Genomic DNA, 26,768 nt, shown 5'->3' on the forward strand with positions numbered 1-26,768 from the left:
GCGCTGATTCGAGGGCCTCAGTTGGTATCGCTTGGTTTGTGGACAGCGTTATGGAATTCAATCTCAGATCGATAATCGCGCGGTGGTGGTTAAAGAAGTCCTTGCCGTCAATGACGTCTCGTGAACACTGTTAGAGGATAAAGAAGGTAGCAAAGTAGGTCCTGTCTGAAACTGGAATTCTTGCCGTGCAGATTCCCGTCGACGTTGTGAGGTGTCCTCCAGCTGTCAAGTTTGTGGGGCGTCTCATGCTGTCTTGACTTTCTTCAACTTGGCGGTGAGCGATCCGCTGATGATGGAGTAGTGGGCTCCTGTGTCTACTAAGGCAGTGACTGCGTGGCCGTCGTGAAACGCGTTGAGGTCGGTAGTTCTTTCTCTTGCGTTGTAGTGAAGTCTTGCCGTCGAATCACGGTTGGATCGCCTAGACCTGTGGCTCGTACGTCGCGTCGTCATGTCCTTGGTCTGTGCATTATTTGCCTCCAGGCTTCGTCGGAACGGCGGCGTGTCGTTGTTGTGTCGCCTAGATAGTGTCTTTAGCGTCTTTGTCGGCGGCGGAGGATCTTCGTGAGTGCGAGGAACAGGAACCGCCGCATCTCCATCGGTTGATGTTTTAAGTTTTCCGGATATGGGGCTAGCGGACCGGCTCCTGGCTGGGCTAGTGTTTGGCCGGAACTGTGGCGACAGGTGGCGGCTAGGTTACGGTGAACTGGACGGCCGTCGAGGGCTCCACTGAGTGGCGGTGAGATTGTGGGTGATATCGCGAGGTCGTTCGCCAAGCTGTGGTCGCGGCGCGTCAGCGGCGAACCTTCGCAATCCTGTCCCCTGGTATGGGCATCGTCGGTAGACGTGACCCGCTTCTCCACATAGGTAGCTTAGAGGACGGTGGTCAGGAATGTGCCAGGCGTCTGTCTTCCTTGGGAAGCTTCGCTGGACGATGGGTGGACGAGGTGGCGGCAGACGTCAAAACTACGTCGTTACAGCCTGTTGCTTGCACGGAGGGTTAATTTGATGGCGGGCGACGGCCGCGTAGGTCATCCCTTCAGGCTAGGCCTGTGGCGATTCGGGCTGCCCTTCAGGAAATTCCAGAGAAAGCTGTGTTTTTCTCCCACGACGTCAGCGCTCGAGGCAACCAGAGGCTGGGATCTTGATAATGTACTCTAAAGTTCTTCTCGCACGACCGCTCTGATGGTCTCGCGTAGGTAGTCGGCGCCCCATGATTGAGCTTCGGCGTAGTTTGCTGAGATTATTCGTAGGTTGAATTGGTAAGTAGAACTTGTTGCTGGGCGAGTTCGTTGGGACCTAATGAATACATTCCTGCGACAAAAAAAAGGCAAATAATGACTTGGGAAGGAGAGTATGAAACGTCAGATCGAGCGCTGAACTTCAACTGATTTTATTCTTACAGCAGGGCAGCGAGAATGCGCATGCGTACATCATTGTCGGCTAGAGCGATTACAGTGACGTTTTTAACAGCTGCATCTCCTTTTGAAACCGAGAAACAGACGTACCACTAATACAACTCGTGCCTCTCTCCTTTATGTGATATGCCTTCAAAAGTTCTCTTGCTAACATTTCACCACTCCTGCCAAGTATCTTTATCTCACGCAGGAGTGGCTGGTACCTGCTTTCCAGCACAAGTAAATACGCTTTACCTTTGTTGATTGGACAATTCATGCTCCCGGGCCCGGTCATTAACACATATCCCCGTCGTTCCAACGTCGGACTTCCCACATTTCAGCGGCATCTCGTATACAACGCCAGTCGCACATTTCACGTACTGTCTAGCGTGCTTTTTCCGGCATCCTGACTTTTTGTCAACACGGCTTATTCGCCGACACAGTCCAGCCAACTTGCGTGGTGCCGAGAAAACAACTGGCACGCCAGTTCGGCAGCGGTGCACGCACAGCACGGATCTGATCGCCATTCATTCTTTCCCTTCGCAGTGCTACAGGTCGCATCAGATTATCAAGGCCCACCTTCGCCGAAGACTGCCACGCGTTCATCGGACGGTGCGCCTGCGCTGAAACCTTGGTCCCGTGACTACCTCAACAGCAATGCCCCGAAGACAACGCACGCTATAAGAGAAACCACACAGGCTGCATTGCACAGTTCGGCAGCGGTGCACGCACAGCACGGATCTGATCGCCATTCATTCTTTCCCTTCGCAGTGCTACAGGTCGCATCAGATTATCAAGGCCCACCTTCGCCGAAGACTGCCACACGTTCATCCGAGGGTGCGCCTGCGCTGAAACCTTGGTCCCGTGACTACCTCAACAGCAATGCCCCGAAGACAACGCACGCTATAAAAGAAACCACACAGGCTGCATTGCACAGTTCGGCAGCGGTGCACGCACAGCACGGATCTGATCGCCATTCATTCTTTCCCTTCGCAGTGCTACAGGTCGCATCAGATTATCAAGGCCCACCTTCGCCGAAGACTGCCACGCGTTCATCGGACGGTGCGCCTGCGCTGAAACCTTGGTCCCGTGACTACCTCAACAGCAATGCCCCGAAGACAACGCACGCTATAAAAGAAACCACACAGGCTGCATTGCACAGTTCGGCAGCGGTGCACGCACAGCACGGATCTGATCGCCATTCATTCTTTCCCTTCGCAGTGCTACAGGTCGCATCAGATTATCAAGGCCCACCTTCGCCGAAGACTGCCACACGTTCATCCGAGGGTGCGCCTGCGCTGAAACCTTGGTCCCGTGACTACCTCAACAGCAATGCCCTGAAGACAACGCACGCTATAAAAGAAACCACACAGGCTGCATTGCACAGTTCGGCAGCGGTGCACGCACAGCACGGATCTGATCGCCATTCATTCTTTCCCTTCGCAGTGCTACAGGTCGCATCAGATTATCAAGGCCCACCTTCGCCGAAGACTGCCACGCGTTCATCGGACGGTGCGCCTGCGCTGAAACCTTGGTCCCGTGACTACCTCAACAGCAATGCCCCGAAGACAACGCACGCTATAAAAGAGGCCACACAGGCTGCATTGCACAGTTCGGCAGCGGTGCACGCACAGCACGGATCTGGGGTGCGATCGGAGATGGTTGTTCGGCGCGTTCGTTCGGTTACCGGCGCGCGCGATTGGCCTACTCCGCGCCGACGTCGCCAGCCGCGGGGCGCCGCCCTGTTTTTGGTGACGTCGAAATGACGACACGCTCCTGTCAATCATCCGCCCACCGAGCATTTCTTCCGAACGCGACGGGAGTTGAGAAGTTTGGAGCGATCGCATGGCGCGTCTGGTGGATTGGATTGGATCCAACAAGCGGCCTTTTCGGTTGCGGAATAGCACGTTTGAATCCAATCCATAGTTTAATTCGAGAAAATGGCGCTTCCGTTGGGAACTTAGGTTATTGCGCTGGCGTTTCTAGAGGAAGGAGGAGAGCGGGTGGCGGTGCGAAACGCGTTTGAAGAAATGGCAGAAAGTGAATTCCGGCGTCGGTTTTGTTTCTCGAAACAAATAATTCGTTGGTTGTACAGATAAATCGACAACATCATTGGTGCCAGCGAGCCACTGGAATGTTGTCGCTGCCCCTTGAAAAGTGCGCCACTCCTCCCGTCGTTTTCTTTTTCTTTTTTGTTCTCGCTGTGCGCGACACCACCTAGGGACGACGCAAAGAACCTAATAGTTATAAATTGCAGTAGTCACACGTACTACTATTTGAAAACGTGTTTGGGCTTGAGAAGAAAAAATTTTTTTTAGATAAAGATTTAATTCATTTGGAAGACGAGAATCATTTGGTTTTGTCGTATACTGTTTGCAAGCAGACGACAAACGACGGAAGTAAACTTCCGGGGAGGTCACCGCTTCCTGATTGGCTGCTCTCTCCGCCCCGCTGTCACAAATTTTGCATACTGCAACTTTGTGACGTTGCAGCAACTGAACAGAACGCGTATCGAACAGAATATCTCCGATCGCGCCCCTGATCGCCATTCATTCTTTGCCTTCGCAGGTGAGGAATTTTGTGCCACAGATTTTGTAAATCCTTGTAGTGCACTGCTGCCGAACAATCTACTGTTGCCGGTGCTGTATTGTGCATGTGCTTTCATGTCTAATGGCGAGAAAAGACACTGGAAAGAGCACTGTAAAAGCGGGCGGCGTGCCTTCGGAACAGGGCACGACAAAAGATTTGCGTGAGATGACAAGGGCTCTCGAGAATTTGAGGCGTGATTTCCGGGAAGAAATGCGGGAGCTTAAGAAAAGTATGTCTTACTGCACTGATATTCGCAATGATGTCAAAGATACTACTAATGACATCAAAAACTTGAGGCTTGAAATGCAGGAATTGCTCAAACAGAACACTGAACTGAAAGGCAAAAACGCCCGATTATCACAAAGATGTGAAGAGCTCGAGCAATACCAGCGCCTCAACAACCTCGAGATTAAGGGCGTCCCGGATGGAAAGGACCCGCTTGCAATAATAAGCAAAATAGGCAAAAGCGTAGGGGTAACCATTGACACCATGGTTGACATTGACACGTGTCACTATGTGCGTGCATTCAATGCTGATGTCAAGAACATAGTTGTTCGCTTTGTCAGACGAAATCAGCGGAATGAGCTGTTACCAAAGTGCAGAAAAAAGAAGATAAACAGCTCTATGCTTGGTCTTGAAGGAACAAGTCCGGTTTTTGTGAACGAACACTTGACTTCAAAAAACAAGGCACTGCTTTCAGATGCGATTAAAAGGAAAAAGGCTGCCAAATGGAAATTTGCCTGGACGACTGGAGGCAAGGTGCTTGTACGTAAAGATGAAGACTCCGACATAATTCACATTGCTCATGAAGGAGACTTAGATAAAATCAATTGTTGAAGACTAAAATGAATGTGATTTAATTGCCTTTCCTGTTCCTGATGATGAACGCAGAGGAGAACAGCAGATACTTCACAGTTGACGCTTTTAATCGTGAGTTTTGTTGTGGAAAGCTTTTTCTGCATTACATGCAAACTGTAGAAGCAGTCGACCAAAGGCAGACGACATTTCTGTTTTTTTGCATTCGTTATCAGTTGACTTAGATATTCTAACCTTTACTGAAACATGGCTTTCAGATAATGGCACAAAACCAAACGTTCCAGCTTATCGGTCTGAACATCTTTGTCGTAGGCAAAAAAAGGGTGGAGGATTGGCTATTTACTTTAAGAATACCTTTTCTTACGAACTGTTTAGTGATTTCTCGGCAATGAATGCCGATTTTGAATGTCTGTGCTTGCGTATCGACAAAATAGTGGTGGTCGCTCTTTACCGCCCTCCGCTAGGGCACTAATGTCGTTTCGTAGAGTTTGCGGACTTACTGTTGGCTTCCCCTGTCTTTTCAAACTCATCTTGCATTATTATGGGGGACATCAATATCGACTTAAGTTCCAATGATGCTTACGTAGAGAATTTTGAGACACTGTTATCTACGTATGGCTTCGCAAACCATATAAATAAACCTACAAGACTTACAAAACAAACTGCCACTGTTTTGAATGTTTGCATAAAAAACTTCAGTCCACGAGACGTCTCGAGCGGAATATTTTCATATGCTCTTAGTGATCATCTGCCAGTTTTTTTGCTTTTTTGAATCACTAAGCACTATGACAAGCCCTATAATAACAGAGAAGGTAGACGAGCCATAAACCTCCCAAGACGAAAAGAATTTTTCCACTTGGTCAGTCTGATTGACTGGAGTGAGGTTTACAATGAGGAAAACGCAGACAGCGCTTACGAGAAATTCTTTGCTTTACTACACGCTTCATACAATGCCGCATTTCCTGTATTACAGCCGTCCGGTCGTAATAGAAGAACACAAGAAACCTTGGATTAATTCAGAGCTTTATCACCGTATCAAAATAAAAGATAAGTTAATCCATGATTTTATCTGTTCACGGGATCCAAATACATTCACAGAGTTTAAGAAGTATCGGAATACTTTAATGACTGAGTTAAGAAAAGCAAAACAGTACTACTATCGGAATCTTTTTGAGAGCATATATAATAATCAGCGACGAATATGGGAGGTTGTAAACTCTCTCACTTCAAGAACAAGAGCTAGGGATAGGATTACGCAGCTCTTAGTTGATGGTAAAACACTCATCGGTGAACGACTAGCTAATACAATGAACACACATTTTGTGGATGCTGGCTCCTACAATACCATGAGCGAAACTGTCCGCGACGACAGTATGCCACTAGACACCATATTGAATCACTCTTTTCCTGAAACCTACTGATCCTAGTGAAATTTCAAGGATAATTGGCAAGCTATAAAATAATATATCTCCAGTGGTGGATGAACTTCGTCCAAATGAAATAAAATTAATAATGCCTTTAATATGTGAAGTTCCTAGCTACATAATTAACCTCACTCTAACAACTGGCGTATTTCCTAAGCTATTAAAATCGCCAAAGTCACCGCAATTTTCAAAGGAGGTGATACAAACAATTTATCTAACTACAGGCCTATTTCAGTACTTCCTACAATATGTAAAATATTTGAATGCGTCATTCATGAGAGGCTAGTTTCATTTTTAGAAAAGAATCAGGTGATAACTCAATGTCAATATGGCTTTCGCAAGCATCGGTCGACAGAACACGCTCTCGTACACATCAAAGACAGGATAATTGAAAACATGGAATGTAGAAAATATACACTAGGTTTGTTTTTAGACATTCAGAAAGCTTTTGATTCCATACAGTTCGATTTATTACTTAACAAATTATCAAGATACGGTGTCCGAGGTATTGTACTAGATCTTCTAGATGGTTATCTGAATGATCGTTATCAGTTGGTGAAAATTAATGATGTGATATCAACACTCGCGAAGCTAAAACGAGGAGTACCACAAGGATCAATATTGGGCCCATTACTATTTCGTGTCTATATCATTGACATAGTCAAAATTGATAGCTCTGCTGAAACCATAATGTATGCTGATGATACCAATGTCTTTTTCTCTTCGCATAACCTACTGACACTTGAATCCTCTGTAAATGACTACCTTGTGCATCTTTCGAACTGGTTAAGCAGAAACAAGTTAAGATTAAATGCCTCAAAAACAACATATGTCATATTTCGTCCTCCCAACAAACCTCTACACCACAACCTTAACGTGAAATTTCACAACACCCTTATAAAACAAGTTCAGACACAAATATTTCTCGGGGTTTGGTTTCAGGAACACTTGAGCTGGTCAGTGCACGTTAGAAACTTAAGTGTAGATCTTGCCCGCACAGTTGGATGTCTGTACAGGATATCTGCGCTCATACCGCTCTGGCTAAAAAAGAACATTTATTATTCACTTTTTTATTTCAAATTAACTTATAGCTTAATCGTTTGGGGCACTACTATACGCAATACAATTATACTAAACTTATTACTTTGCAGAAGAAAATTCTGCGCTGTTTTGAATCTTATTGTGGTAATGCACAGGACTTAAGAACCGCTCCTCTGTTTAAGAAACACGGCATCCTAAAGGCAGACCAGTTATATTATTTAAAAGGGCTGCAAGTAATCCATCAGAAGAAACTATACGGAATTATGGACTCTGAAAACGCTGAATACCTTTTGAGGCACCGAAAACACGGAACACCAAAAATCCGAACAAATTATGGAAGGCAAACAATGGCGTATCAAATACCTGCGATCTTAAACAAATTTGATGGTAAGCTAAACTTTGAATGCAAATTAAAAGCATTTAAAAGCCAACTTAGGGAGCTATTGCTATCTTGCCAATTTAACTATAGCCAAAATTGAAGTGTTTTTCATATTTTACTGTCTTCTCACAAAGGATACATAAAACTCTATATAACACAAAATGACTCTAGAAATTGCTCTTATCTTACTTTTGTGTCGTTTCAAGCAACATTATTCAGTTTCACTGACAATTATATTTTATTTGTATGTTTTTGTAGAACAGCTGTTTGTGCTGATTTATTCAAGTAAATTGCTTAGCGTCCTATTATGTATGATTTGTTATGTCATTTGTGTGCAACAGTGTATGCAATACGTTTGTGTACAGGTGTCAAATGCTGCGTTTTTTTTACTTTATTTCCTTTGTTTCTAAGATTTGTGTTGTATCTGTAACCGCTGTAGACTGTTTAGGGTCAGAGGCCTCGTCAGGCTCCATCAGCCTTTAGCCTCTGTCCCTGCATCAGGCTCTGTTTTCGTCTGATGCTGAAATAAAATAAATAAAAAAAGTGAAAAAAACCTAGTAGCAACTTTCTTCAGGTTGTGGGAAAGCTTGTGGACGTATGGCTTTCCACAAGCTTTCCCACAACATATAGAAAGTCGCTACTAGGGTTGGTGTGCCAGTTGTTTTCTCGGCGCCACGCAAGTTGGCAGGACTGTGTCGGCGAATAAGCCGTGTTGACAAAAAGTCAGGATGCCAGAAAAAGCACGCTAGACAGTACGTGAAATGTGCGACTGGCGTTGTATACGAGATGCCGCTGAAATGTGGGAAGTCCGACGTTGGACCGACGGGGATATGTGTTAATGACCGGGCTCGGGAGCATGAATTGTCTAATCAACAAAGGTAAAGCGTATTTACTTGCGCATTGCATGGTTTGCCTGGAAAGCAGGTGCCAGCCACTCCTGCGTGAGATAAAGATACTTCGCAGGAGTGGTGATACGTTAGCAAGAGAACTTTTGAAGGCATATCACATAAAGGAGAGAGGCACGAGTTGTATTAGTGGTACGTCTGTTTCTCGGTTTTAAAAGGAGATGCAGCTGTTAAAAACGTCATTGTAATCGCTCTAGGCGACACTGATGTACGCATGCGCATTCTTTGATTATCCCTGCCCTGCTGTAAGAATAAAATCTAATAATGTTCAGCGCTCGATCTGTCGATTTATACTCTCCCTCCCAAGTCTTTATTTTCCTGTTTGGCCCAACAATGTATTCATGTGAATTGGTGGTTCCGCATTTCCAGTTTTTTTGGTCGATGCTGGTGGCTTCGCGAGGAAACTGTTCGATGGTCTTCGGTGGGTTTTGTATCACTCCAGAGATAAGCTCTTGCTTCACACCACGCATGAGTAGGCGCACTTTCTTTTCCTCGCACATTTCTGGATGGGCGTGGCGGAATAGATGGGTCATTTCTTCTGTAAAGATGGCAGCGTTCTGATTTGGTAACTGCGCTTGGACTTCCAATAGAACTTTGGCCCTTTGTTCCCGGATAGCTCTTGTGAAGGTCCTCAAGAAGTTTATGCAGAGAACAAGTCCCGCATTAATGGTGCACTCCCACTTCTCGAACCATGTCCTCACGGCATCTTCCAAGGAGAAGTATACATGGCGCAGCTTATCCTCAGAGGTCCAGTTGTTCAAGGCTGAGCTCCCTTCGAAAGTCTCGATCCAGGCTTCTGGATCGTGCGACGAAGCTCCACGGAACCTATGTGGTCTCTTGGGTTGTTTAAGCACGATGGGGGACGCTGAAGCTGCCATTGTGGTTGACTTGGCGACGATCTTCGTGGTCCGCTCTGGGGGCACGTTTTGTAGTCTGCGGCTTGCTGGATGGTCCACGGAGACCTTGGTGCTGTCTTCTCGGTTCGGGATTGGATCACGGCTTTTCGGGGGCGTTCGGTGCATGAACGTACCCAGCACCTCCACCAACGGTTTCGTGGTAGTGACTGTGAACGACACAGTACCAAAACTGAATGGCGAAATTTATTGTGCGAAACAGTGCCCAGGACAGCAGGCTACACTCAAAACGAAACTACCAATACATGCGGGCGTGTCCCGCGCTGAGCGATAACATTTGTTTGACGGTGAAAGCGATCACGCGAAAAAGATAAACAAGTACACGTACCAATATATACAAGGTGTTTCTTCGAATGCTTTCAGTAATATTTAGATATATCCGACCTTAAATCAAAGGACAGTTCCTTCGGAGAGGTGCCATCACCGTTGCGGGCCACAGGGTGACGGTTGATACGTGGTAATTAGTCGCTGTTTAATAACACTCCCTTAATTAACTTGTATACTTCATTTCAGCAGGCTCATGGGAAGCGGGAAATTGAAGGAAGCTATCTACACAAGACATATCAACACCTGCGGAACTGTGGCACGACGAATTTCGGCTATTAGAGCTCGCGAACCCTAAAGTAAGAGGCGGCATGAAGCGCAAAACCGGGCACCTCGAAGCGGCGTTCTGCTTACGTCACCCAGCAGCCAGCTCGCGTCGTGCTTCGAGCTGTCGCGGCGCGCTGGCTCCCTGCTGCTGGGTGACGTGAGCAGAACGCTACGAACATGTAGCGTTGCACATAAAACACGGACAACGGGCGTTGTGTTGTGTGTGGCACCGTGTTGTTTCTTTTGTCTATGTTTTACGCATAACGCTACACATTCATAGTGGAAAGCCGACAAACCCAAATTCAAACTTTATTGAATGAGAACGTTGCTTCTAGCGAGAAAATTCGTTGACAAGAGTATACAAGAATATGGCCATTGCGTAATAAATACAGAAGCTGGCCGTGTTACGTTACACAATAAACGGTAAAGTTCCCACGGACGGTACACAAGGCGCAAGTGGTGTTATGCGACAATAGAATCGTACAAACGTATAGCAAAAGCTTGTGAAACCTGTGCGGCAATTCCTAGTCAAGTCGATAGTGCGTGCTTGTGAAAGTTGAAAGCGTGTTTCGCCGGTGTTTTCGTCTGTTTGCCGTTGGTTCTGGATCGTGTGTGTTCCTTTTATACTCACGTCCACCTTTCGTTCTTCCCGCAGACGATGACACGCGTGTGATCCTGTATCCACTCAAGAACGACCCCTCTTCGGACTACATAAACGCAAACTACATAAACGTAAGCATTGGCACTTCTGGTTTCGTGACTCGTTAGTGGGCGTACGTTACTTCTGTTAACTTCACAGCTTTACACCGACCTTTGTAAATTTTCCTTTGAAAATAAAAATTCCTGTGCAAGTTAGAAGTGAAGCCTTTTATTAAAAAGAACTTCTCGAACACCTTTTCTCCCTTAAACGGCCCCCAGTTTTCAGCACTGCAAATGCAAGCACGGCCCGTAAATCACGCACGCGGTGGCAACCGAGCTTACAAAGTATCACGTGGCCGCACGACGAAAAATAGTAAAATTTTAGACAAATACCCACGCGCTCTTCCTATTGAGGGAGCCGCACTTAAATCCATAGAGTCGAGGACATACGCATAACTGCCCCTATCTATAACGCACTGCGTACAACGTCACCGATTATGGCACGTGATCTTAGTAACCCATCGTGTGTAGATGGCGCAGTAGCGGAACTGCTCGGCTCAGCAAAGAGAGGGAAGAAAATGCAGTGTGGCTCGTGGCATAAGCATGACGTGTTCCGACGGCTCCAGCTTGGAACAAGGCGTGGAAGAAATGCCGCATGATAGTCCAGGCAGAAAGAGAAAATGTCGGCAGTGTAGCTTGCCTCCTGGAAGCATAGCAGTTGGAAGATTTTGGAGGACTCTTAAGCTTGAGTGGAACGCGATAGCATTCAAAGATTCCTGACTGCTTCTCGCGCTTCCCGGCAACCGCAGCGTACGTAACCGTATTGTTTACCGGGAATTGCTGGCGGCGAACGCTATGCATGAAGGCGGGCTTTCTGGCAGAAACGCGCGCCCCTGGCGTGAGCCGCGATGCGGTGGTGTGCACCGTCCGGAGGAACCGGGCGCGCCCGTCCGTGACGTCCGAGATATTCGTGCGCCGGCCGGCGCAAATGACGGACGCCGTGGTCGGTCGATTAATGGTAGAAACGCTGGAAAAGGGGTTTGTTTGAGTTTTCGCGTATTATAATTATGTTTTGTCATATGTTCAATTTTAATCGGATACTACCATGTCTATAGGTTGCGCGTAAGTCGTACTTTTGCTGAGTATTATATGTTGCGAAATTCAATTTGTTCAGCAGCATCCTTGCTTCACATTGAGTGCTTTGGTATGCGTGGCTCGAAATTATTTTTACCGACACTGGATCCCGGACGCCGTCGCCGGATTTTGGGCGACACGGGGCCCTTAATCTTATGGCGGTAAATAAATTTGTATCCTCTCTAATAACGAACCCATTTAAGTATTTGCTGTGGTAGTACACTGCTTAGAAGACGTCCCATAAGATCAAAAGTATAGCTAACTTTCGAAGACCTGGGGTAAGTGTCATCAGACTTTGTTATGATGTGAAACGTCGTTAGGAAGAAAACGATCGCGGGGTCGTTGCTGTGTGTGGTTTCGTCGCGAGTTTATTTTTTCTCGTCCTGTTTCGATTTACATGCGCACTTTGTTATGATGTTTGTTCAAGATTGCGTTTGCCCAAATGATAGTTGTCGTTGTTTAGAAAATTTTTAACACTCAGCGACAGTGACCTTTTGACAGCTGGTGACAGTGTAAACTGGGAGCTGGAGCTTACTTGATTTGTTTGTTCAAACTATATAGCTTTATTTACCACTGTTCCTGTGCTAATATGGTGCTTTTGTGAACTAACAACTTAAATGTTTTAAATATTTTTTTTACATTAGTAGTTTTTTTACACCAGTAGTACTTTGCAGTAATTGTATGTTGCGTACTACAGTTCCTTTTTTGTTTCCTTGAATGCTGATATTTGCTTTCTGTGGCTTGCCTTCGTGAGGTAGTTTGAGTAGCTAATTTGTTGCTTGATCACAGACGAAATCTGTATAGTCAGTCAAATATATGTCTGCTTACATTAGGTTTGCACAATAAGAGAATGCATGTTATAAGTGTAAGTGGCGGTAAAGATGCAGAAATATGCGATCAGATGAGTATGCTCGCCTCGCAATAGATTTACTACGTCGCGCGAGTCGCGCGGCACTTTTTCGCATTTCGCGGGCTTTCTTTCAGGCTTGGAAATGAACTTTAATGCAGGACGTTCATGGTTGTTTTGCGCTCAGTTTTACACTTCCTTCTTACACAGGCTCCTTCATTGCTTTACTAAATGCAGGACGTATTGAGCAGCAGAAATCTGGATAAGTAATTTTTCAGTATGATCTCGAATTTTCTCATTGACAGTTTTGCTGGCAATATATTGTTTGAGCAGTTGAATAATTATTAGCTAATTACGTAATTAGGCGAAATAAAAGAAAGGTCCCACTTGGTACAAGGGACGGCACGTCAACGACATAGTGACACTCTTTGGCCATACCTGGCCCTTGGGCCAATAAAAACCACACATTCATTCATTAACGACATACTTTGGTTCTATCCACCTGCGTGGCATTTGCATAGTACTTGTAAATTTTGGCACAAGCTACGTGGGATACAAGTTCAAGTTTATTGTTATTTATTTATTTATTTATTGATACTGCGGTCCTGTTTCTAGGACCTTAGCAGGGTGCATACAAAGTGAAAAAATGTAAGTACAAAATACAGCGATACGTAACATAGGTCACTCGCGATGTACAAATGCAAGCAGTTACTGAACAACACACAGTAAATCACTCGCTACATAAACATAGGTGCGACTCAAACAATGGCAGTGAGCATTGAGTTACAACGTCATCAGTAAGATTATTCCATTCAACAATAGTTCTGGGGAAAAAGGAAAATTTCTTGTACACGAAACGGGCTTACATATTATATACAGCATCAGGAGCTCGCAGAGTGACAAACTGCCAGGGGGACCTGCTATCATTAGTGGGTGCATAACAGTATTAGAGCGGCAAGTACAGGGTGAACAAACAAACAAAACAAAACAAAAGAAAAAAAAAACGCGTCAGGAAATGCAATTTGTAGGGAATGAGTTAAAATAGACAGTTAGATAAATATTAAAAACAGCGTTATTCAGTAATATCACAATAAATAATCATAAGCAGGAATATCTAGTAATCAGTAACAAAAATTTGGCTCTTCTGCATATTACTAACAAAGAAAAATACAAAGTGGTTTACAGAAATATGAAGCCGAACGATACAATAATAGAAGTAATGTAAAGAAAATGTAATAATTATGAAAATGTATTTATGACAAATGAAAAGATAGTTCTGCTAACAGTATTCTTTTCATATTGTGTTTAAAAAACTGCAATGAAAGAGATGACAATAATAACAGTGAAGCGATTCCATAGTGAAATACCATAGAAACGAAGTTTAAATTTTCCATAATTGGATCTGATTATAGGTAATAGAAGATTATTGCGTCCTGAAAACCTAGTGTTATTTTTGTTCATGAGGTTATCAAAAGGAAGGCTGCCTAATGACATTTCACGATGAAAGAGACGAAATGTCATGAGTGACAACTTATGCTAGAACAGCTGTTGAATCGGTAAAACGTTAAGATGTTGATAGATAGGTAAAGTGTGGCAGCGGAATGAGCTAAAGGTCATTAATTTTATTCTCTGATATTGAAGACGTTGAAGTGATTTGAGATGAAAGGCATATGTATTACCCCATGAAGATAAACAGTATGATAAATGACTCTTAATATAGGCATGATATCACGATCTAATAACATGAGGTTGGAAGAATGCACGTGTTTTAATGATAACGTGGATGCCAAATAAAACCTTCTTTATTAGCGAGTTGGCATGGCTATTGAACTTAAGATTTTTGTCGAAAGTAATACCCAGAAATTTAACAGTATCAGATGTTGGTATAACATAAATATTTAACGAGACAGTTATGGAAGAAGAAATCGACCTTTGTGGATTATGAAATAGTACAAAGGTTGTTTTTAAAGGATTGATTTGAAGTTTATTATCAGTGCACCAGGAATACACATTAAGATCAGTGTTAAGTGTGTCTTGAAGCGCGGTAAGCCATTTCTGTGATGAGTAAATGGTCGTGTCATCAGCATATAGCGAACAGTTACAATTGGTAAGTACATTAGGTGGATAATTTCTAAATAATAACAATGGACCTAGCATAGAGCCTTGGGGAACGCCACAGTTAATTACTTTACTAGAAGAGAGTTGGCCATTAAGATACACTACTTGAGGCCTGTTAGACAAGTAGCTTCGGCTAAGATTTAAAGGTGGGCCAGTAAAACCGAAATATTCGAGCTTATACAGAAGAATAGAATGATCTAGAGTGTCAAATGTTTTTGTTAGATCGATGAATATGGCTCCTGCAACAAACCCTTCGTCAATAAATTGTTTAATGTTATCCGTGAACTTAATTAATGCCAATTCTGTCGAATAATCCTACCTAAAACCAAATTGAAATGGAGAAAGAAGTTCAAATTTATTGAGGTAGTGCATTAGACGAGTGTAAATAAGTTTTTCAATGGCCTTGCAAAAGAATGGCAAAATGCAAATTGTGCGGCAGTTATTAACGTTTTCACGAGAGCCCTTTTCGAACACAGGGATTACTTTACCATGTTTCACCTAATCAGGAAATATGCCTGTGTTAAGTTTTGTTAACGATATCTGCAAAAACGAATGATATGTCTGCCGAAACCAACACGCATCATATATCACCGAAGGAACCTTATCAAAGCCGTGGGCTTGGTAATTGCATAGCTTTCTTGTTAGCAGCCTTTAAACAGCGCAGACAACGTGGGGACCGATCTGCTGGTTCTCACTAGGACCCAGGACGCCGTCTCTATGATTTTTCAGCGTGCTGCGGCCAGCCGTGTGTTCCGCCTATAGTCTCGGAGGTCATGCCGAAGAGCCGCGCGTTCTAGGTTATGCGTTACTTCTGGTAAGAGGTATTGGAGCCATTTCATTAAGCTTCGGTACAAAAACGGCTATGGCGAACTTTTCGTGACGCTTCCGCTCCTATTTGAGACGGTAAATTCTGTACGGTGGTTCCTCTATATCTGGGTTACTATCAAATCCAAGTTTTTCTTTGCTAACCTCGCTACCGTGGGTGCTGCGGCCTGGCAGTTATGAATAGGCCAACCAATCGCAGCGGAGCATGCGCGCCGCTGGGTTCCTTGCACAGCCCCAGATGGAGCTCGCCTCTGCGCAACCTGATTAACTCAAGCAGGCTAGGCGTCTATTTGTTGCCACCCCCGTTTCAAATGGGATGCCAATAAATCATCATCTCGGTGACAGCCGCAGCACCGGCCGTGCGGCGGATGGAAAAGAAATATCCAGAAAGCTGGCCTTCGCGCATCCGCAGCAACGACAGCGGCATTTCGTTATCCTCTCAACAATGCATGAAAAAGCCTTCCGTGTCACTTTCTGCCGACATTTAATAAACAAAGACTCAAGTTTCAAATGTTTATGCGCTCACTTAAAGCTTGGCGGTATATAGACCCTAACCCGTTGCATCTGATCTATTTTTACACTCTTTTTACGCAGTCCGAAAATGTGTTGCAGTTGGACGTTCAAGCCTCTACAGCCTGCCCGGTTTGCGTGGATTTCAGAACGTTAGGCATTTGCATGATAGGTTGCCTGCAAAAGCATTCTTTTTTTTTTTTCAAACTAAGAGTACATACAGGTATATGCTATTACTGGAGAGCTGTCACTCAACGCCGTGAAGAAAAAACTGGACAAGCATAGTGGACAATGTTTGATTGGACTGAACCTCATTGAAAAGTGCAGCCATTCCAATATCTGCACCAATTTCGTAACAACGACGATGCCGCCTTTTTTTTTTTTTTGCAGGGTTACCGCAAGCCCAAGGCCTACATCTGTACTCAAGGTAAGAAGCGCGCGTCTGCTTCTCATGAACGCATATCCGCAGTTAAGATATGTGATAATAAGTACTCGCTGCTTCACGCCTGACACATTTCTAACGTTTCACCCCTGAAGAGGCCAATTGTCACTAGAACATTAGCTAAGGTAAACAAAGAAAAATAACTAAAGGTTATAACTAAATAACTAACGACAAAAGACTACCATTGATCCTGTATGTATAGGTTGCCAATTATACACTTACACATCGAGGGGGCTCGATTTTTATAGAGGCAACAACCGCATGAAGCCAACGGTCAATGAAAACAAGACAGACATGTGGTCAAAGAAATATGTTTAAAAATTGCACTGCGGAAATAATAAAAAACAACAGGTTAAATTTGCTGCATCGTTGAAAAGAACACTGGTTTTAAAGAAGTGTGCTGAAATTTGGCATCATACAGGACGAGAAAGGAGCTCACATATTATATTGTATTACATTACTAATTCGCTTATATTTACTTAGATATTCTCCTATAATAGAAAAGAGATGTATTGCATGGATAACTAAAGATAATAGTAGAACAAGGGATGCCGCTGGAGCCGACAAGTGGACTGGCAAGGCCCTCTTGTCGAAACTTGGCTCCACTTACCTACTCTGTTGAACCATAGTAGATCTCTTCAAGCCTCCTCCGTACTGTGAACCTCTGATATGATTGATCTAATAAATGACGTATAAAAGCTATCTTAACTAGCTAAAACTAAATACTTACAAAACGAAATACGTTCAATTATATTCATGTCGCATATTGTGCGTGTTGGTACATAATTGAAAAGCGTCAGCCCATCAGAAAAAATACAGGCACGGATGGAGTCGAGACATAGACGAGTGCTGAACTGCCAACAACGTTATTATGAAAGATTCACTGATATATATCTGCTTCCTGAGCCAGGGGTTATCATCTGCGCATGCATAAATACGCCACCTCTTTGTCGCTCGCAAAGGGTGAGGCGTGTCGAGACATCTGTTGCAGAAAAGAAAGCTGGTCTAACCTTGACTTCCTGGGTAGCACGGTGAACTTTGGGCCAAGTGAAAAGACGCAGCATACGTTGTGCACATCGATGTTGTGCATACACAGCATACAATGTGCATGTCGCATTGTGAGCCTTGCATGCCCGGAGTAGACCGGAAACTGAGTCTTTCCAGCACCTATTGCCAGAGAAACTCCGTTGTTTGGTCCCCAACAACGCGAAAGGCCCGCATCTCAGGTGGGTGGGAGGAAGTGTGCGCCCTACTCCAGGCTTGCATATTTAGAAGATATCGGAGGAACGTGCTTGGCGTCTCCATTCACACCGCAAGATCTTCACGACTAGTATTGCATGGCCGACGGATGCCAGGCCGTCGATATATATATATATATATATATATATATATATATATATATATATATATATACCAGAAAAAAAAGCAGTTCTGGGTCCGGGTAAATATTCACAGTGAAGGAGACGCGCGTATGAAGCGGTTTATTGACGTTTCGGTGGGGTCCGGCCTTCATCAGAATAGCGGTGATGTAATATTCTGATGAAGGCCGGACCCCGGCCGAAACGTCAATAAACCGCTTCATACGCGCGTCTGCTTCGCTGTATGTGTGTGTATATATATATATATATATATATATATATATATATATATATATATATATATATATATATATATATATATATATAGAGAGAGAGAGAGAGAGCGAGTTTATTCAAACAACGTATGGTACAGTTGCCTAGGGCGCAGACCAAAAGGGAAGTGGATGCCTGACAAGGAGTCTGCACCCTTCTTGCTCCCATTCGAGAGCACAAGACATTCAGCGCTTCAAGTAAACGAGATGGAAGTGTATATATATTGTGGGAACGGCGCGTTCTCTCAGGCCACGCCAGTAGGCCCCAGTCCTGGCAAGCCGGGCGCGAGAGCGCCCAGCCAAGCCTCGATTCACCGCTCGCGCTCACGCGTCACTTTGTCCACTTCTTCGACTGCCAGCTGCGATGCCGGAGTTCTCATAACACGCGCGCACACGCACACATGTGCGCACAAACGCGCGCACAAACGCACACACACACGACACACACACACTCTTGCTACGGGTATGTTTAGACAGACAGTATTTACAATATATACAGAGTAAACAAAAATAACGCGAAATGGGAGTAAACCGCTCGTCCTGTATCGCATTCCCGTTTCTGGGTTTTTTTTACTACGTACCAGTCGAGGTAAAAAATTTACTACCATGCTGACCAAGTTTTTTGTATGTAGAAACGAGAGTATTTTTTTAATCTGTGTGAAGGTTTTTAGGGAGGATAGTGGGACTATATTTTTACTCCTATCACGAAGTTCTAGCGGCTATTCACGAGTTATTTTTCAAGCCCACTCGAGAGTTTCTTGGCTCTGATGCGAGAGTATTTTTTTACCTCTTTCATTAACTTTTCTCAGCTTTATCTGATAGTAATTTTTAAAGCCCATTGTGGAGTTTGTTGGAGGTGATGTGGGATTACTTTTTTACGTGATTTATCCTGTTTTCTAGGCTATTCCTGGGAGTTATTTTCAGGCCTATTCTCGAGTTTTTTGGTACTGATGTGGGGGTATTTTTTTACCCCGTTGTCAAGGTTTCTTAGTTCTACCTGAGAGTATTTTTTAAAGCCCGTTCTGTAGTTTGTTGGAGCTGACCTCGGAGTATTTTTTTACCTCGTTCATCAGGTTTTCTCGGTTCTTTCCGAGAGTAATTTTTCAAGCCCGTTCTGGAGTTTCTTGGGGCTGATGTGGAAGTATTTCGAAGACAATTGAAAGATTACAAGGATGATTTCAAGGATCCCAAGCATGAGTAATTGTTTATTAGTTCTGACATGTTTCTAATAAAAAAGTCAGGCATGAGTTAATCATCACAAAACAATGGCCTTAAAAATGCTGTGATAAGCATAATAAATATTTGTTCTAATACACAGACTGAGGCTGGTAACTGCCCATTAGATCTCTCATAGCAAAATAAAATATATCACAACATATTCAATGTGCAATCCAACTAAAGTACAGTGAAAGCAAACAACACAATATAAAATCTAGCTGAAATATACAGTCAGTACTAGAGACGTGCACATTAAACCCACTGAATATGCAGATCATTCCTTCAAACAAGCAGTTGTCCAGCACATGGGCGTGCAGTGCATTCAATAGATCAGTATGAACATAACTATGCAACATAAGAGTATTGCACTTAAGGCCAAATGGCATCTGCTGCTAATGGCCATTACTGCCCCAGACAAAATGAAACAAACATGTGGTAAATACAGCAAGCATTCGTACTTTCACATTAGTGCCGGCAGCTGCCCACTACATCTCTGACGGCAAAATAAAAACTATCAGAACACATTCAAGATGTAGTGAAGCTAAGTCAGTAGTAGAGGTGTTAACATTAGACCCACTGAATATGCAGATAATTTCTTCACACAGGCAGTTGTCCAGAACATGGGTGTGCAGTGCATTCAGTGGATCATTATGAACAATACTATGCAACATAAATATATTGCACTTAAGGGCAAATAGCATATGCTGCTAATGACCATTACTGCCCCAGCAAAATGAAACAATCGTGATAAATACACAAAGCATTCATACTATCACATTAGTGTTGGCATCTGCCCACCATATCTTTCATTGCAAAAGAAAAACTATCATAACGCATTCAAGGTGTAGTGAAACTAAAGTACAGTGAAAATAAACAAGTCACACAATACATAAAATCTCACTCTTAAGTATTGCAACAAGCAAATGAGAGCGCACTAGAGATTATCATTAGACCCATTGATAGCACACTGACCTTCAAACAGCTAGTTGCCCAAGACATGGGTGCACAGTGCAATGAATGGATAGTTAGCAAGAAAACTGCAACCATGAGCAACATGTTCTATCAACTTTCAAACTTTGTAAAAAGTGACCTCACTCAGATGAGGAAAGTGGTAATTGCTAATACACACATGACAAAACATACGTGAAAACAGTCATTAACTGATACCATTCTCACTTGTGCTCAAAGAAAACGTATGCAGCCCTTTTCCCACAGAAGAGGAACATGTTGCACAACTGTATTGCGGTACTCATGGGCATAAGCCAGATTTCAATTTCGTTGCCTAAAAATTGTAGTGCTTCTTAGATAGTCTAAAAGGTAATTGAATGTGTTGCCCTTGTCTGTTTCTAGGCATGTGGTTGCGATGGATGCCATATGCTTGTGTCACAAATTGACCATAGTGCTACCTAGGTACGACTACAAGGATATATATTTGTAGCTGCCCTCAATCCCCTGCATGTTGCCAGTCAGCATCTATGGTGTCTTTGTATTGTTAATCTAGCACTGTTTACACACAGAAGGCAAGTCTCAATACCAAACCACCTTATTCTCCACAGTTACTTCAAAGTACCGTCGTGCTGTCTCGTCGTGCTGCCGTGCCCTATGGTGCTTCTCGATTCTCTGTATGACATGGTGTACCTTGCAAAGTTGGTATTGCTTGCCGGAGATGTCGATACAAATCGCGGGCCTGACCTTTCGGGCCTTGCCAAACAGTTAACTCAAATCGCCGCTGATATAAAGACAATAAAGGAAGAACGACTGACTTCGATAGATAAAAAACTAGAACGACTATCATGCCTTGAAGACAATGTTTCAGCTTGCACGAAACAAATCGCTAGCCTTCAAAAAACTGTATCGTCCTTGGAATTAAGGCTAGACGATCTAGAGAATAGATCCAGAAGGTCGAACCTTATTGTGTATGGTATGCAGGAAGATACAGAAGAAAATACCGAATCTCTGGAACGCGCGGTGAATGAAAAGGTCATTAGGCATACCTTGAAGTTAGAAGCAGTGGCAATAGAACGCATCCACAGACTAGGCAAACCAATGGCAAACAAAACAAGACCAATAATCTTTAAGCTCCTAGACTTCCGAGACAAAACAAAAATTTTGCGTAACTGTAAAAAACTCAAGGATACTGATTACGCCATCAGCGAAGACTTTTCACCGCGATTTCGAGATATTAGGAAGAAGCTATGGCCATATGGAAAAGCAAGGAAGGAATCCGGTGATAAAGTGGCCCTGGTCTACGACAAACTAAAGATTAATAGTTGCCTTTATTCTTGGGACGAGGAAAATGATGAGGTGACCCCCATTACGTCCACTTCAAGCGATACACAAAACCAGGACGTCGGTACGCGAACCTTGCGTCCCCGCCGCCCCTAACATCCAAAATAACGTTCGGTAATGTTAACGCTCGAAGTATTAGTAGTAAGCTCGGACCCCTCGAATCAATGTTAATAGCTTTCAAACCGGAATTTATAGGCATAACAGAGACTTGGCTAACCAAAGACGTCAAAGACTTCGAAATTACTCACCCAAACTACGTCATTATTCGCAAAGATCGGCCAACACGAGGCGGTGGCGTTGCTATTTTGATAAAAAAGGAAATTCCGTACGTTAAGTTGCCTGACGTTGAGGGTGTTGAAGCTGTATTTTGCAAACTTTGCTTTGCCACTACCACCTTCATTGTTGGATGCATTTACCGTAGTCCTTCTACTGATTTGAATGTGTTGCAATCATTGCACGTGTATATGCAGCAGCATGTGAAGGGCACCAAGCTCATATTACTAGGCGACTTTAATCTCCCTGATATCAACTGGCATACACTGCATCACCGTTCACCTTGCGCAGATATTCTTTTCGACATTATGCTTTCTTTTAACCTAACCCAGATAATAACTGAACCTACGCGTGTACAAGGATCCAGTTCTAACATTTTAGACCTAGTATTTTTAAGCAATCATTTCCCCACCCATAACGCTAAATTCGAAGTCTCAACGCGCTTCTCAGATCACAAACCAGTATTGTGTGAGGTGCCGTATCAAGATTCGCTACCCTCTTCACAACCAACAAAAACGTGCAAAGACTACAACAGAGCTGATGATACAAGCATCATTGATACACTGTCATTTCAACTATCGTCATACCGATAGTTGAAACTCGTACATGATGGAAACACAGACATAGAAATTTTATGGCACGAATTTAAGTCCGTTGTGTCATATTGCATCAGTAACTACGTCCCCTAGAAAACTAAGAAAACTCATAAACATAATCCCTGGATAACTCGAACCGTTATTCATGCAAAAAGGAAAGTTCGCCGAATCAGAATAAATAAAAAATCCCATCCCTCACAACGAACTGCTCAACAATTAACTTACGCCGTGGACGATTTGAAAACAAAAATTAAGAAGGCCAAATCACACTACTTTACAAACACACTTCCTAACTTTATAAAGAATGCTCCCGAAAAATTCTGGCGTTATTTAAGCCCTATAAAACGAGACGAAAGAATGACGTCTCCTGCGGATAACAAAAACGCTGCGACTTCTTTGAATATTTTTTTCTGCTCTATTTTTACATCTGATAACGGAGAGCTACCAGGAATAACCTCCGGCACTAGTGTGAAGATGGAACCATTAACTATAACAGAAACAGGAGTACTAAATCGTTTACTTAATCTCGACACAAAAAAGGACCAGGGCCAGATAACATCCCTAACATATTCCTTCATCGATATGCCGAGTGGATGGCGAAATTCCTAATCCTCCTTTTTAACAAATCATTATCCACCTGCACCCTTCCTACGGAATGGAAAACTGCCAAAATAACACCAATACACAAATCAGGAAATAAATCTGATCCTTCAAACTACAGACCCATATCATTAACCAGTACAGTATGCAAGTTATTAGAGCATATTATTTTAAAACACGTAAATGCTTATTTAGAAGTAAATGATATCCTAACCCCTTGTCAGCATGGCTTTCGTAAAGGCCTTTCTACTATTACGCAATTAATTCAATTAACACATGACATATCCAAGAGCATTGATAACCAGAAACAAATAGACCTCATATTTTTAGACTTTTCGAAGGCATTTGACCGCGTGTCACACACTAAACTTCTTGCGAAACTAGAACTAACTTTGGGAAGCAGCCCTATCCTTGATTGAATCAAAAACTATCTTAGTAATCGCACACAATTTGTTGAAATTAACAACAAGAGGTCCGCGACAACTAACGTTACATCAGGAGTACCCCAAGGAAGTGTCTTAGCCCCAGTATTATTCTTAATCTTTATTATTGGCTTACCCGCATGTGCTTCACAGAATATCAAACTTTTTGCAGATGACTGCGTTCTTTTCCAGGAAATTAACTGCCTTGATGACCATAGAACTTTAAATAACGCCATAACAGCAGTTTCCCAGTGGTGCAAGGACTGGCAGATGGATATCAATCTAAAAAAGTCCGTTCTATTATCTATAACCAGAAAAAAACATACATCAGCCTTCCAGTACACCCTTAACAACGTTCCTCTTGCATCTGTTCATGAGCATAAGTACCTTGGTGTGACACTAACATCTGACTTCAGGTGGGATTCTCACGTTAACAATATCACATCAACCGCAATAAGACAGCTATTCTTCATTAACCGACGCCTTAAACTAGCACCATATGAAACAAAGTTACTCGCATATAAAACACTCATAAGACCAGTTCTAGAGTACGCCAACACCGTTTGGTTCCCGTTTACTAACAAACTGATTAAAAAACTTGAAGGGGTACAGCGAAAAGCGCTGAGATACATATATAATAAACACTTCATCACAGACTCACCAACAGCATTACTGAAACGGGCAGAACTTCTAACCATGCATAACAGAGCCAAGCTTGCTAGACAAAAAATCATGTATCAGTTAATACACAATCAACTTAAACTGCCTATTATGAAATACATATCAACGTCATCGAATAGAATAACTCGTCGTAAACACACACACAAATTAAGCGAATTTCCATTCCGCACTGATATTTTCAAATACTCTTTTTTTCCAAGGGCGACACGCGAATGGAATAATATTAGCACTGACAGCTCATCCTTAGATACGTTTAGTACCCTGATTGCGGATCAACTATACGCATTGCAGCAATAATTATTCACATTATTTACGTAGTTCCTTGTTGCCTTGTTATTTTAATGGTGTTTGTGCTTGACTATAATTACGGCAATGATGCATTACATTTCTTTTCTTGTTGGCATTATTGTAACTTCGATTCTTGCGTGACTGTTATTACCTCAATACTGACCTTGTAACTGGTTTCTGTAACTGCAATTATCTTTGTCATAACCTCTCCGTTCTATTTATTCTCTTGTATAATCACGTAATCAAATTGTTATATGCCCAAGTTTTTTATTGTATAAGATTTAGTAAGTAACACCTTATACCATGTTCCTATGTATAACATACAGCCCTTCCTGTTACAATCCCTGATGGGATTCACAGTATCAATAAATGAAATGAAATGAAGTGAATGTGTTGTGACAAAGTGTAATGTGAGAAGTCCATGAAAAAAAAAAGAAATAAAAATAGCTAAATCAACTCCCCCCTGAATTACCCATTTCTGAGCCATTAAGTTTTGCATAATACACTTGTGGTGATTAACACAGAGCCACGTTGGCCTAACCCTAGTGGCATACTAACACATTTTGTTGCTAAAGGTCCATTACAGAGACACCAAAGAGAAACAGTAAATCATTTTAGACTGATAAAACAATCTTTCAGAACTTTGTATCCATGAACATTGTGGCAATAAGTGGGTTAAGAGGAGAAAATAAAGATTTAGCTTTCATTTTTCAAATTTTATGCAGCGCCCACACATCAGTGTGGAGTCATACTTCAACTAAGTTTATTCTTTGATTCCTTTAGAACAGAATTCATCAATATTGGCCAGTAGAACATTAACTAGACCCAAACAGACACCGTCAAATTCCATATCACAGCGAGCTGGTGCAGGAATTATAAGATGGTGGTGGCGACACCAGTTTTCATTTTTGCAAGTTATCTGGCTTCTCAAGCCATTTCTCATGGTAACAGTTGTTTTTTCGGTGTTGTAGAATGATTTAATAAAGCTCAAATAAATTTTCTCTTTCGTGTCCCTTTAAAGCAAGCACTGTGCTACATGGCTTGGGCAACCTGCCGGCCACAGAGCCCAAGAGTGCTTTTGTGAGGCAAAATAATTTTTACAGAAACTTTCCTGAAGATATGCATCTGAAAATTTTCTTGCCTAGCAAAAGTTCTTGTAAAAATTGACTTACTACAATGCTTTCGCCCGTGGCTTTGTGTAGCTCAAATCCAAAAAGCAGTGCTCAATAAATGTCAAAATCCTGTGGGCCTTTTTTGGGTAGATAACATGTAACATATAAATCATTCCGGGATAAACTAAATGACCATTTTTCATGAGGGCAAAAGGTTCCTGTCATATTCAATTCGACACTCTGAACAGCTGATTTTTTATTTTTACTTGTTTTCCGTGTGATGCCTTTTTCACTGTATTTTTCTCGTGGAATAATTGAGTGTTTCATATATATATCTGTATTTTTTTCTCGTGTTTCAATCCCGTGAATTTTACATTGCATTGTATACGCGTGACAAGAACATTTAACTGTTACATACTCCTTGTTTTTTGTTATTGTTCTCTTTTGTCAATTTATTCTTTCTCTTTGACCTTGATTTTGCTCCCCCCTTATGTAATGCCTTCGGGCCTTTAAGGGAAAAATAAATGAAATGAAATGAAACGAAAGACCCAGAAAAAGCGAAAAGGCAGGCCAGGCCTGCCACCAGTGACGATGTCACAAACAATCGCGGCGCATCGATGTGTAGCGCCTCCCTTCAACCTCTTCTTTTGTAAAAGGAGCCTAAAGGGGGCCCCCCGCGAACTGAAAGCCTGAGTTTTAGCATCCAGGCGCAGCTTGTTCAGCAGGCCCTTTTCAACATATACACCGTCACCGATGTCTACCTGTGAAGCAATAGAACAAGCACATATTCCTTTTATACACTTTTGCTCAAGGAATGCAAAAACGGAAGTAGCTGCTTGTTGATTCGGTTTAAAGAACAAAGCACTTTTACGTATGCCATACATGCATTGTGCTGAGCTGTGTACTTTCACCTAAGACTAGAAAGTACTGGGAACTTCAATGCGAAAGAAAGACATTCATCTGCCTAGATCTAGGCAAATGCGTTCCACCCCTTGACACAATGAGATCTGGTGCTGTTCTAGCGATTAGCAGACATTGAAAGCTTCAAGCCTGATTGAGTATTGGGCTAAGGGTCAAGCTGTATAGATTAG

At 42.9% G+C, this 26,768-nt stretch overlaps 1 protein-coding gene across 3 annotated transcripts in view; it reads left to right on the top strand.

The window, feature by feature from the left end:
* LOC126517808 (receptor-type tyrosine-protein phosphatase kappa-like) overlaps nucleotides 1-26,768 on the top strand; it is a 472,380-nt gene that overhangs the window by 258,941 nt on the left and 186,671 nt on the right. For all 3 annotated transcript variants that reach the window (XM_050167603.3, XM_055064334.2, XM_072285643.1), the window contains 2 exons: nucleotides 10,709-10,785; nucleotides 16,517-16,553. In XM_050167603.3, coding sequence (XP_050023560.1) covers nucleotides 10,709-10,785; nucleotides 16,517-16,553 — 114 coding nt within the window. The remainder of the gene's footprint in view (nucleotides 1-10,708; nucleotides 10,786-16,516; nucleotides 16,554-26,768) is intronic.

This window comes from Dermacentor andersoni, chromosome 11, assembly GCF_023375885.2.
Source record: "Dermacentor andersoni chromosome 11, qqDerAnde1_hic_scaffold, whole genome shotgun sequence".
NCBI classification, from domain to species: Eukaryota; Metazoa; Arthropoda; class Arachnida; order Ixodida; family Ixodidae; genus Dermacentor; species Dermacentor andersoni.